The sequence below is a fragment of the Gavialis gangeticus genome, unplaced genomic scaffold, assembly GCF_001723915.1.
Source record: "Gavialis gangeticus isolate Ggan-Ray unplaced genomic scaffold, GavGan_comp1, whole genome shotgun sequence".
NCBI lineage: Eukaryota > Metazoa > Chordata > Crocodylia > Gavialidae > Gavialis > Gavialis gangeticus.
Window position 1 is genome coordinate 8,119,794 of NW_017728996.1, and position 11,253 is coordinate 8,131,046.

Here is an 11,253-nt window from a genome sequence, read left to right on the forward strand (position 1 = left end):
CCGCCCCTTTTATCTACACGATCCCTCATGTACAGGGTATAGCCATCTATACACGTGGTCCAGTCATGGGTGGAGTCCCACCAGGTGTCCGTTATCCCTATGACGTCGTAATTTTTTGTGTTAAGCAGGAGGACGAGCTCCTGCTTGTTCCCCAAGCTCCTGGCATTTGTGTACAGGCAGGCAAGTGTCCCCTTGGGGGCTCGTGCTTTGCCCACAGATTGTACCAGGGCTGGGGCAGGGGTGGGCTGCCTTAAGTGCCTTGGTCTGCCGGCTTTGCAAGGGTTGCTCAGCGGACCTAGGCTTACCCAAGACCTGGTCAACCCAAGGGGTGGGGGGGAAGGTATGTCCTTCAGTTTTGCATCTGAATTAGGCTGTCCTTTCTAACTCTTTGCTCTTGAGCGATGCGTTTGCCAGGGTTATACTGTGGGGTAGAAGACACAGCCGTGGAATAGATGGGTGCTTCGGCATTGTTACTGATGAACACTTCCCACACGGGGCTCATTAATAAGTCCATAAAGGATTAAATTGTTTTAATGGTGAGTCAGTGGACTCCAAGAAGTCATTGGGTTGATTGTAGCTGCTTACAACACCGTGTCCATTTCCTTCCAGACATTAGTTGGCTGGAACACGCTAAATGTATTTGCCCTTTCCGAAGCCTCAGAAATGGCATCTTAAGTGTGATCTGCTGCGGCTTTTAAAGGCCCTTACCCCTGAACATCGAGGAGAGGATCAGACTCACGGTGTCCGAGGCCTGCCCCTGCTTACCAAGTGCGTGGAGGAGCTGCTGCTTTGTAGGTCAGAAGAGGGACGACGCTTTTATAGGAAAAGCGGTGTAAATGCCAACCTCGCAACTTAGTCTTCTGAAAAATTCTACTTATATAAATGCTGGCTGGGAGTGATGGCGCGTCTAATTAGCGATCCTCGCATGCTGACGGGTAGCTCAGCTGGAGCGAGCCGTTTGTTAGAATTCCCACCTTTTTGATAATTCTTTCGGTATTTAATAGGCTTTTCTGTTTAAATTGCCTTAGGCTGAAACATGAAACACCTGTGAAGCCCAGGGTGAGATCTGTTTTCAAGTCAGTTTTCTAAGAGGTTATCCAGCTTTTAATTTGGAAATGGAAACGGTATAAAATGTTCCAGGCTTTAACTTGCCCTGTTAACAGGTTATTTTTTCTCTTGAAGACTAGCAGTTCGCTAATACGCTCGTTACTTTTTGTTTCGGACAGTTTTGTTACTGGTCCGTGTCTTCACCCGTCTTCAGAGGTTTCATAACGTTTCTCCCCTCTCCCCCCGCATCCATCGGTGTTTTGTTAAATCTGGGTTGTCTAATCTAGATGTGCTTCTGCTTCTCATGATTATTTTTCTCTGCATTTTTGAGAATGCCCTGGACTGGTATTTTGAAGTAAAAGCACTTGGGCTGTGTGTGTGGGAAGAGGGGTGGTTTTTATTTTTCTGCTGTTGTTGCTGCTGTTCGGAGGTCTTCTGTTTTTATTTCATTTTAAATTCAAATTGCTGTGCTTGATATCAGGGCTGAAAAAGTAGCTGCTTATGTGTTCTTGTTTTAAAAACGTTCCCTCCCTGGCGTTGCACAGTCGGATGGGAAGCATGTTGCTTCCACATGCCCTGCTGTTGAGATCTGCCAATAGTTACTGTATATATCAGTGCTTCTAGTGCTATATTTAGTATGGGAAAAGACATGCTGCTGGAGCCAGATTAGAATAAAAATGTGTTGTAACTCGGGGGTATCTTAGTGGTTTTATTCTCACTGTATAAATTCTCCCTTGTAACGGGGGGCTCATGAGATTGATTCAAAGTGGGTGAGACACCGGGTCTGCAGGTTGCACCACTCCGAATGAAAACTGCAAGGCTAAATGTGCAGACGTATCCCTTTATCAACCATGGAAGCAATACAAAGGTAGCACTGAAGCGGAGGGGGATTTACGGTGGGGCGGGAGGCAGCTATACGTAATGCAAGTTCATCTGACAAGGCTTTATCTATATCCATGTAATTCTTTAGTGCATCTGGGTTTCAGAGCTGCCCTTGGTAACACCCTACTCCTGGAAGGTGTTTTGTACTGAGTAGCAGATGGAGAGTTCACCCATTATTCACATGGATTCTAATCAGGATCAGGGCCCTTTCTGTTGGGTATCGGGTGTGCGTGCAACTTGCTGCCCATGCAAGCAAGGCAGCTGAATTGCTTCAGGGTACTGGGAGGTGGGGAGAATGACCTGGGGGAAAGAGCAAATGTCTGGACAAAGGTGGGCGCCGTACTCCAGTTGATTTTCATGTGATTTGTCACAATGAAGTAGCTCTTGTGGTTACATTTTAGGGGTGTCTCAGATTTAATTCTGACGCAAATGTCTGTCGAGGGGATTTCAGCTTTTTCCTCCATAGATTCTTCCATAGATTAACTACATTAGCCATAAAAATTCCTGTCGGCAGTAAAACTTTTAATTCCTTTCTAAAGGGGGACAGTAGGCGTTAAGATGTGTCAGGCTATTTTGGCATTGATTTCACAGGGTCAAAGGGTGACCTGTGAAATACCTGGTCACCAGATCAGCACATACTTTTTAGCCCTGTGAATTCCCAGTGGATTTCATAAAGAGCATCCTCGCTCAGATTGGCCTTGTATCCTACCAGATACTAGCTGTTCCTTTGATCGCTTCATAGCTGTTTCATCTGCCGTACACATGTGATAGCTTCATAAGAGTCATCTGAGGTAGCCTGCCACCCATTTTAAGAATAGGTTTATTCTGCTGCAAGTGTCCTTATACTTCACTGCATAAAGTGGTCAGAGGGATTAGAAGTTAGACTTCATTAAAAATAGTATCACAAATGAAATACAAAAGCTCAGGGCTGGATCTTCTTCTGTTCCAGCGCTGGACTCCTGGTTGGTGCTTGTGGCATCTCTCTTTCTCTTTTGCTAGCACAAATGCTTGTTACAGAGAGAAGCATCTCTGAAGGCCCTTAGTTTGGGTCTCATACCTGTACTAACAGCCTTAATTCAGTGACTTAAAACTTTGAATGCAATGGAAGAATAAGGAAGGCATGATGGAAATGAAAACGTATTTATTCTGCATATAGAATTGTGACCTCCATAAGGCTTTTTTTTTTTTTTAAGCATATGGAAAGCAGACGAATACAACTAGTTCTAGCACACGGGGAAACACAACACACTTTGACATGTTTATCTGATGATGCCATGTTAAACTGGGTGAAAATGAGTTTGTGATCTACTTACACAGTTTTTCAGATCATGGTGATATCCCCGGAACGGACCAGAGTAATCTCTAATCCAGGGTAGATGTTTTCTTCACCGGTTTACAATGAATAAGCCTCTTAATTCCTTTGAATAGCAGCTGGTATCATTGCAACCTGTGCCTAAAGCAGGGGGAGAGGCTTATTCAGACAGGGTTCTGTTCATGTAAGCAAGGAGGAATTTTCTTACAGGATGGGCTGTGTGGGGCAATTTCATGCGTATGGTGCTATCAGATCCCTAATTCTGCACAAACAGTAACTCTCTCTCTCTCTCTCTCTCTCTCTCTCCCCCTCCAGATGCAGCAGCTGTTTTATGAAAACTACGAGCAGAACAAGAAAGGCTACATCCGAGACCTCCGAAACAGCAAGATACACAGAGCTATAACACTGCATCCCAACAAGAACCCGCCATACCAGTATAGACTTCATAGTTACATGCTGAGTCGCAAAATAGCAGAACTTCGTCACCGGACGATACAGCTGCACAGGGAGATTGTCCTGATGAGCAAATACAGCAATGCAGAAATCCGCAAAGATGACCTCCAGCTGGGCATTGCGCCGTCCTTCATGAGGTTCCAGCCGCGGCAACGTGAGGAGGTCTTGGAGTGGGAGTTCCTTACAGGGAAATATCTCTATTCTGCTGCCGATGGACAGCCCCCTCGGAGAGGGATGGATTCATCTCAGCGCGAAGCATTGGATGACATTGTTATGCAGGTCATGGAAATGATCAATGCCAATGCTAAGACCAGAGGACGGATCATAGATTTCAAAGAGGTACAGTATGGCTATCGCAGAATAAATCCTATGTATGGGGCAGAATATGTTCTTGACTTGTTGCTTCTGTACAAGAAGCACAAGGGGAAGAAGATGACAGTTCCTGTTAGAAGGCATGCCTACCTACAACAGACCTTCAGCAAGATCCAGTTCATGGAGCACGAAGAGATGGATGCCAAAGAGTTGGCCAGCAAAATTAACCAGGACTCTGGATCCTTGTCTTTCCTATCCAATTCACTGAAGATGTTTGTTCCATTCCAGCTCACTGGCTCAAAGGCAGAGCGAAAAGAGCCCAAAGACAAGAAGATCAACATCTTAATTCCTCTGTCTGGACGCTTTGATATGTTTGCAAGATTCATGGGGAACTTCGAGAAAACTTGTCTCATTCCAAATCAAAATGTCAAGCTGGTTGTCCTGCTTTTCAATTCCGACTCAAACCCCGACAAGGCGAAACAAGTGGAATTAATGAGAGATTACCGTATTAAGTACCCCAAGGCTGACATGCAGATCTTGCCGGTGTCTGGGGAGTTCTCAAGAGCTTTGGCTCTTGAAGTTGGGTCTTCCCAGTTTCAGAATGAGTCTTTGCTTTTTTTCTGCGATGTTGACCTGGTGTTTACCACGGAGTTTCTCCAGAGGTGTAGAGCCAATACAGTATTGGGCCAACAAGTATACTTTCCAATCATCTTTAGCCAGTATGATCCAAAGATTGTTTATAGTGGAAAAGTTCCCAGTGACAATCATTTTGCCTTCACCCAGAAAACAGGTTTCTGGAGGAACTATGGCTTTGGCATCACTTGTATTTACAAGGGAGATCTCCTTCGAGCAGGTGGTTTTGATGTCTCAATTCAAGGTTGGGGCCTGGAGGATGTGGACCTGTTTAACAAAGTCATTCAAGCTGGGTTAAAGACTCTCCGAAGCCAGGAGATTGGAGTAGTCCATGTGCATCATCCTGTCTTTTGTGACCCTAATCTTGACCCAAAACAATATAAAATGTGCTTGGGGTCCAAAGCTTCAACCTATGGATCCACACAACAATTAGCTGAACTATGGCTTGAAAAGAATGACCCAGGTTTTGGGAAAAGCAGCAATACTAATGGCTCAGTGAGGACAGCCTAGTGTCCAGCTATGCTGGAGAAGACTCTCTCTTGCTCTGTTTTTTTGGTTTTTTTTTTTAATTATCTAATTTATTTTTTGGAAAATGTTTTTGATAGTTCACTTTTAAAGACCATACAGGATATATTTTAGAAGTCATCATCGTTTTCTTACAAAGAATTCCTCTCTCTTTTTTCATTTTGAACAAAACTGTGATCAGTATTTGCCTTCCAAAAAAATTTGGCAGTGTGATCTGGCAGATCACCAGAAGTCTGACTTGAAATAGAATTTCGTTACGAACAAAAGATTGTTTTTTTCCTTACCTTTTCTGTTGCTGTCCTCTTTGCTAGGATTCTCTTAATTGGAAACTGAACATTCAAGCAAAGTGGCACATCACTGTATCCAAATGTTCAGTTATGACTTACATTACACAGTTTCTACTCTTTAAAAATAATATAGCCATTTTGATCAAATTTTGTTAGGAAAAAAAGCAAATCGGTGTGCCTGTTAATTGCAGGGGTTTAAGGTGGTTGACTATTTCAACCTAAATTACACTTTGGCTTATCAAGGCCAGGCAAGGAAAACAAGCACAACCTTTTAGAAACGTTGTTTTGTTGTTCTTGGTCCATATCTGGATCTACTGCTTCAGAATCCACATGGATTCTAGGTGTTGGTCTCGATCGCTGTCCTGTCTAGAGCAGAGATCACATGATGGTGATATGCTAAATTGTAATAATTGTACATGGGAGGGAAAATGAGAATTTACTGCTGAAAAACAAAAAATGACATCATTAGGAATTGGAGATCCCCAAGAAGATCATTGGGAAAAAAAATTATATAGAAAATGTACTGCATCTGATTGCGTTAATTTTGTTCAGTCAGTTACAAGATGTTAATGGGAACAATTATTACATTCTTTGAGTACTAGTTGTTTTGTTTTTCTGTATCTGATAGGTCTTTAATTTATTTAATATCCATTGTTTTTAGGTTCTTGTCCTTTCCTTGAATATCTGTTAGTCATTTTAATATTTATATCTATATATTTTAGGAATGTATTGCATTTTCTCACTGTTAAGATAGTGTACATCATATATTTGCAGTAAACAGATCTCCAAAGATTTCTTTTGAAAGTATTTTTTTTCCATGAATTCCCCCCTCTCCCCCCCCCAGATTTCTGTAAAATGTACTGAGTAACTTTGGGTGAGGTGGGAGGAGGTAGAATGGATAAAATGTGCTCCCTAAGAGTTATCACCTAGGAAAGGTTAAAGAAATACACAAAATGAAGTGCCTTAAAGCCGACACAGGTAACCTTTCACATTGACTTCAAACAGTGACAGATATTGCCGTTGAAGCAGGTACATTGGGATCTACCTATTTGTAAATACCTTGTTCAGAAGGAAAAATAAAACCAGTGAACAATATATTTTTCTATTGTACTCTTCAGCACCATTTTGTTTCATTATTCCTAGTTCCACGTTACCTGCCCTTTTGGGAGGTGGAGGACAGTGAAAAGATGAAAATTGATGCTTAGAGTGTTACCATGTTGTGAGAAGTCTTAGAAAAAAATAACCAGTGGTTATATACTTGTGGAATATGAATTGCTAGTGTAGATTCAGTGTCATGTCATGGTCGTCATTTCTTTTGTTGGTGACAGCCCCAAGGATGTAGGTACTCGGAATGAATTTGATGCATGGAAACCTTTTTGAAAGACTTGCTTCTAAGATGCAATAAAGACTTTTTTTTTACTTGCAATTCTAACTCCTCCTGGTGTCTGCCTCAGTCCACATCCTTTTTTATGCAGTTCTTGCAACCTTGGGTAAAATAGTGTTACAAATACTTGGGGGTAAAGTAAGCCAAGGGATAATAGACCACTCTTGCGCCGTTCATTGCGTCTGCACCATGTTTCAGCCTAAAGTGAACTTCACGGTGGGGTCCTGCAGAGAGGTATATATTAGTGCTCACAGCTGTTTATGGACATGGCCACTGCTGCTTGCTTGAGCCTGTTTTTAAGGGAGGTCTCCAGAATCTGCATGGTGTGGAAGCTGTATAAATCTCCTTCCATGTCTCCCCAAAGCTAAGCATAACCAGCTACTGAATGCACACGCAAGGCTGAATTACTGCCTAATATTCTCGAAGCTCTGTGCACGGTAAAAAGAATTAAGTCCCAACTTTAAGAAATGATGAGCACTTTGTTGAGTACTAATTCCACCAGCTGTGGCCGCCTCGTGTTTCTGAGCCCCAGCTTTTGTTGGAGTCACTTGATCACATCTAGCACTTGTGGTTGCAGAGGAAAGCTGAAAAAATGTGAACTCTGAAGGCTGAAGCCAAAAGGCAAATAAAAACCTGACATCTCCCTCCTGTTAAAAGACTGATTCCTGGCTTCCCGTCTTCTGGGATTGTCGATGCTGCCTGCTGCGCTCACTACTTGAGCTAGTTGTGGATGTCCCACTGAAAATCGGGTCTCAAAACTTTTCCTCCTCCTTTGCAGTAAGCCTGAAGTTAATGTAGAAAATAGATCACTTGGTGTGGAGGTAAGATTTCTGTTCTTTTTTTTCTTTTCTTTTTTTCCCTTGTTGTCTTAATAGAGAAATCAGTAGTCTCCAAAGTGTGTATATAAATTAGTGAAGGCATTAAGCTCAGTTAATGAATAGCACCCATCTGGCTTTTGTTTCTTAAGCCAATTGCTATAATTGTGATTTAGTTTCTGAAACTGCTCAAACTTTAAGCAGTCTCCAATACATTAGACACGCAGTATAGTCCAGCTGGTTGGGGCCCACATCTTAATTAGCCACTTATCCCATAAACTTGCAGCCATACCATAAGACTGAGAGGCAAAAGCCCTGGTGTTTGCAGACAGCTATTGAATTGGTTCTGCCCTATTTTGTCCCATCTCTTTAGATGCCTGTTAGTTCTTTCCTCCCTGCTCTAATATTTAAGTGGCTAGAAACAGCCTTTAAGTACAGGTCATCCATATGAAAACTGTTATTGTATCTTCATTGGAAAATGTCCTGAATATCTAGCACTTTCTCAGCAGCAGTGGCAGCTTGGCGACTGCTGCTATCCTCCGGGCTAAGCTGCTGTACTTCTCCAGCTTCACTGAATTCAAGGCCAAGTATCCCACCTCCCTCCTGCCACCTTTGACTTGCTCTTCAAACCCTTCCCCACCTGCAGCCCTCATTTGTTTGCAGTCAGAGTGCAGAGAAGAGCCACGTGCATGATCAGAGGTCAGGAAAACACCTTATGACGACAGGCTGAGAGCCATGGGGCTCTTTAGCCTGGAAAAGCGCAGGCTCAGGGGTGATCTGATGGCCACCGATAAGTTTATCGGGTGACCACCAGGATCTGGGGGAAAGTTTGTTCACCAGAGCACCCGAAGGGATGACGAGGTCAAATGGTCATAAACTACTACAAGACATGTTCAGCCTGATACAAAGGAAGAATTTCTTTACTGTCTGAGCCCCCAGGGTCTGGAACAGCCTGCCATCAGAGGTGGTTCAAGCACCTAAATTGAACACCTTCAAGAGTAAATGGGTGCTTATCTTGCTGGGATCCTATGACCCTAGCTGACTTCCTGCCCTTCAGGCGGGGAGCTGGACTCAATGATCTTCCGAGGTCCCTTCCAGCCCTAATGTCTATGAAGTCTATTAAATTTCTCTGTGCAGGATTTTGTTACCTATTTTCAAGGCTATGGCCTCCTTCCCTCCACTCACTGTGCTCTCCCTTCCCCTCCTACCTCTCTTTCCTCCATATCCTCCAGTGAGCACACATTTCTTGTTCGCTATTCTCCAAATCCTGGTCATCTCATCTTTGCATCTCCCCTTCCTATTTTCTGTAACACATCCCGAGCGTGTGCGCACTCTCTCTCAATTTGCCTCCCTTCACAGCAAAAATGTGCTCTACTCCCTTTCCTCTCTTGCCCTACCCTAGACCCACTTCCAGCTACTGCCCCACCTTTTTTGTCTCACACCTCTTAAACAGACCAGTCAGAGATGTATCCTCTGGCATCTAAACCAATGAGGATGGATGGCAGGGAGGGTAATGAATTAGCGGTAGATCACTCTAGATAAAACCCAGATCAGTGATCTCCCTCTAAGCATCTAGTCCTGCCACTCTCAGAGATGGGATACGAGCTGGATGGGCCCTTGGTCGGACTCAGTATGACGCTTTCTGTTCTTGCACTGTTTGCAATCGCTGGAATCCTTCCCTCTGATTTCCATCTCAGGATGGGATGGATTAAAAAATATATGTATATTTTAAAGATTCTTGTTTTTAAAGGATTTTATTTAAAAAAAAAAATAATTTTCATTCTGAAAAGGTCACAATCTATGTGCAGGCCTCATACTTTCTACAATCTAAGAAATCTTTTTTTTTGTCTTTTAATGCTGACATTTCCCAGCCAAAGTTTTAAAATCAAGCCACTGAATGGATGGAAGTCACTGGCTGAGCATCTGGCACCAGAGTTGGCTGAAGTGCTACATCAGGATTGGACAGCCGGTAGCAATTGCCAAGAGAAGGCTGGTTATTCATGTCAGTTGATTCAACTCAGTTCAGTCACTTAAATCAGCTTAACATCGAAACAGACTGCCAGTTGGAAAGCAGTGGAGCTTGATTGTCACCTCCAGCCTGCAAAGGGGAACTTGACATTTGTGGGTGAGATCGAGTTCTAAACTCCGGAAGAAGTGGGGTAATCAGGCAGTTGGGTCACTCCACTACCTACAGATTTGATCACTCATTTAAAATCCCAAAAAGGTTTTGATCAATTGACTCTTCCCGTGTTCGTCTCACTTGGCTCTGGGCATGTTAACCAGGAAACAATACAATGCTGTTTTTATACATTTTTTCTATTGAATTCCAGCCTCCACCAAAACAGAGCTCGACATAAATTGCCAATAAAAAATTCAGTGTACATCAGGGGTGCCTAACTCGCCCTGGATTGGATCCAAACCATGGGGGCTCTTCCCAGGCTGGGCCCATGTAACCAGCAGCAACTGCAGTGGAGTCGTGTTTGGGCAGCACAGGTTTGGGACTGGACAATGACCTGGGGGTGTGTTTGGGCAGCAGCATGGTTTAGGAGGCTGCCACCAGCAGCCATGTCCGTCAGGCTCCAGGGATCCTAAGCTCTGCAGCAAGCCATGCCTCTGACTGCCGGTAGCCTTTCCGCAGTATGTTTGATACCCCTGGTATATGCCATTCAAGTCTGCTCTAGGCCCCATCCAGCTTGGGTTTTGCACCTGGCACTCCAGCAAAACAGCTCTTGCTATAAGGATTTCTAATTAGTTAAAGCTCAAAACCCATTCTCCACCCTTGTCTTTCATTGCCTGCCTTTGATGCAGTCACTTGTGCTGTTACTGACCTCGTGGTTTCTATAGCTCCGGTCTTGTCTTGAGCCTCTCATTGCTGCTTCAGGGTGTCCCTGGAAAACCCTCGTTCACCACCTTCCTCTAGGACTGCCCCAGGGCTGTTCTTGGTGCCCTTTGTTTCTCCTCATCTTCAGGATGGAAGTTACCTACAGATCCAATTACTATTCCTGTACTGATCTCTCTCTCTCTCTCTCTCTACACTGGAGCTGTCCTGTCCCGTTTCCACCCCCACCCCCAGTGCAGAGTAAAATCTCAGTCTGTCCTTTGTCATCCTTTCATGCATGTTTAGCCGACAGCTTGACCTCAGCTGTCAGCTAAAACAGTACCCTTAATCCTCCCTGGGCTAATCCATGCAAGGTACTAAGGCAAGTATTTTCAGGAGTCACCAGTGAGTTGGGTGCCCAACCGTAAAATCCTTCTCACCCGGTCATTTATCAGCCCTTTCCCAGGAGGGAAGGCTTTGTGAGGTCCAAGCGTGCTAATAGTTATAGGTTCGTAGAAAGTTAGGGTTGGAAGGGACCTCAGGTTATGCAGATGCCCTTCCATAAGGCCAGGTAAAGGTGAAGCCAAAGGTTGATGTCCTGTTACATTGAGATCAATCTTCCCAACCTGGAGCTGATTTAACTGATGGACATGTCTTAAGTAGCCTCCAAGGTGACTTAAAAAAACAAGTTTATTTCCTACATAGGGGGACTTTTTTACCATCTTGAACTTTCCCTGAGCCTGATGAAGGGCATGTGAGCCTGAAAGCTTGCAGAAAGATTAATT

General features: G+C 43.8%; 1 protein-coding gene across 1 annotated transcript in view; it reads left to right on the forward strand.

Annotated features, from left to right (window-relative positions):
• Nucleotides 1-6,883, forward strand: part of CHSY1 (chondroitin sulfate synthase 1) — a 112,429-nt gene extending 105,546 nt beyond the window's left edge. The window contains exon 3 of the mRNA XM_019503996.1: nt 3,557-6,883. Coding sequence (XP_019359541.1) covers nt 3,557-5,149 — 1,593 coding nt within the window. The 3' untranslated portion in view covers nt 5,150-6,883. The remainder of the gene's footprint in view (nt 1-3,556) is intronic.
• Nucleotides 6,884-11,253: the final 4,370 nt, after the last annotated feature.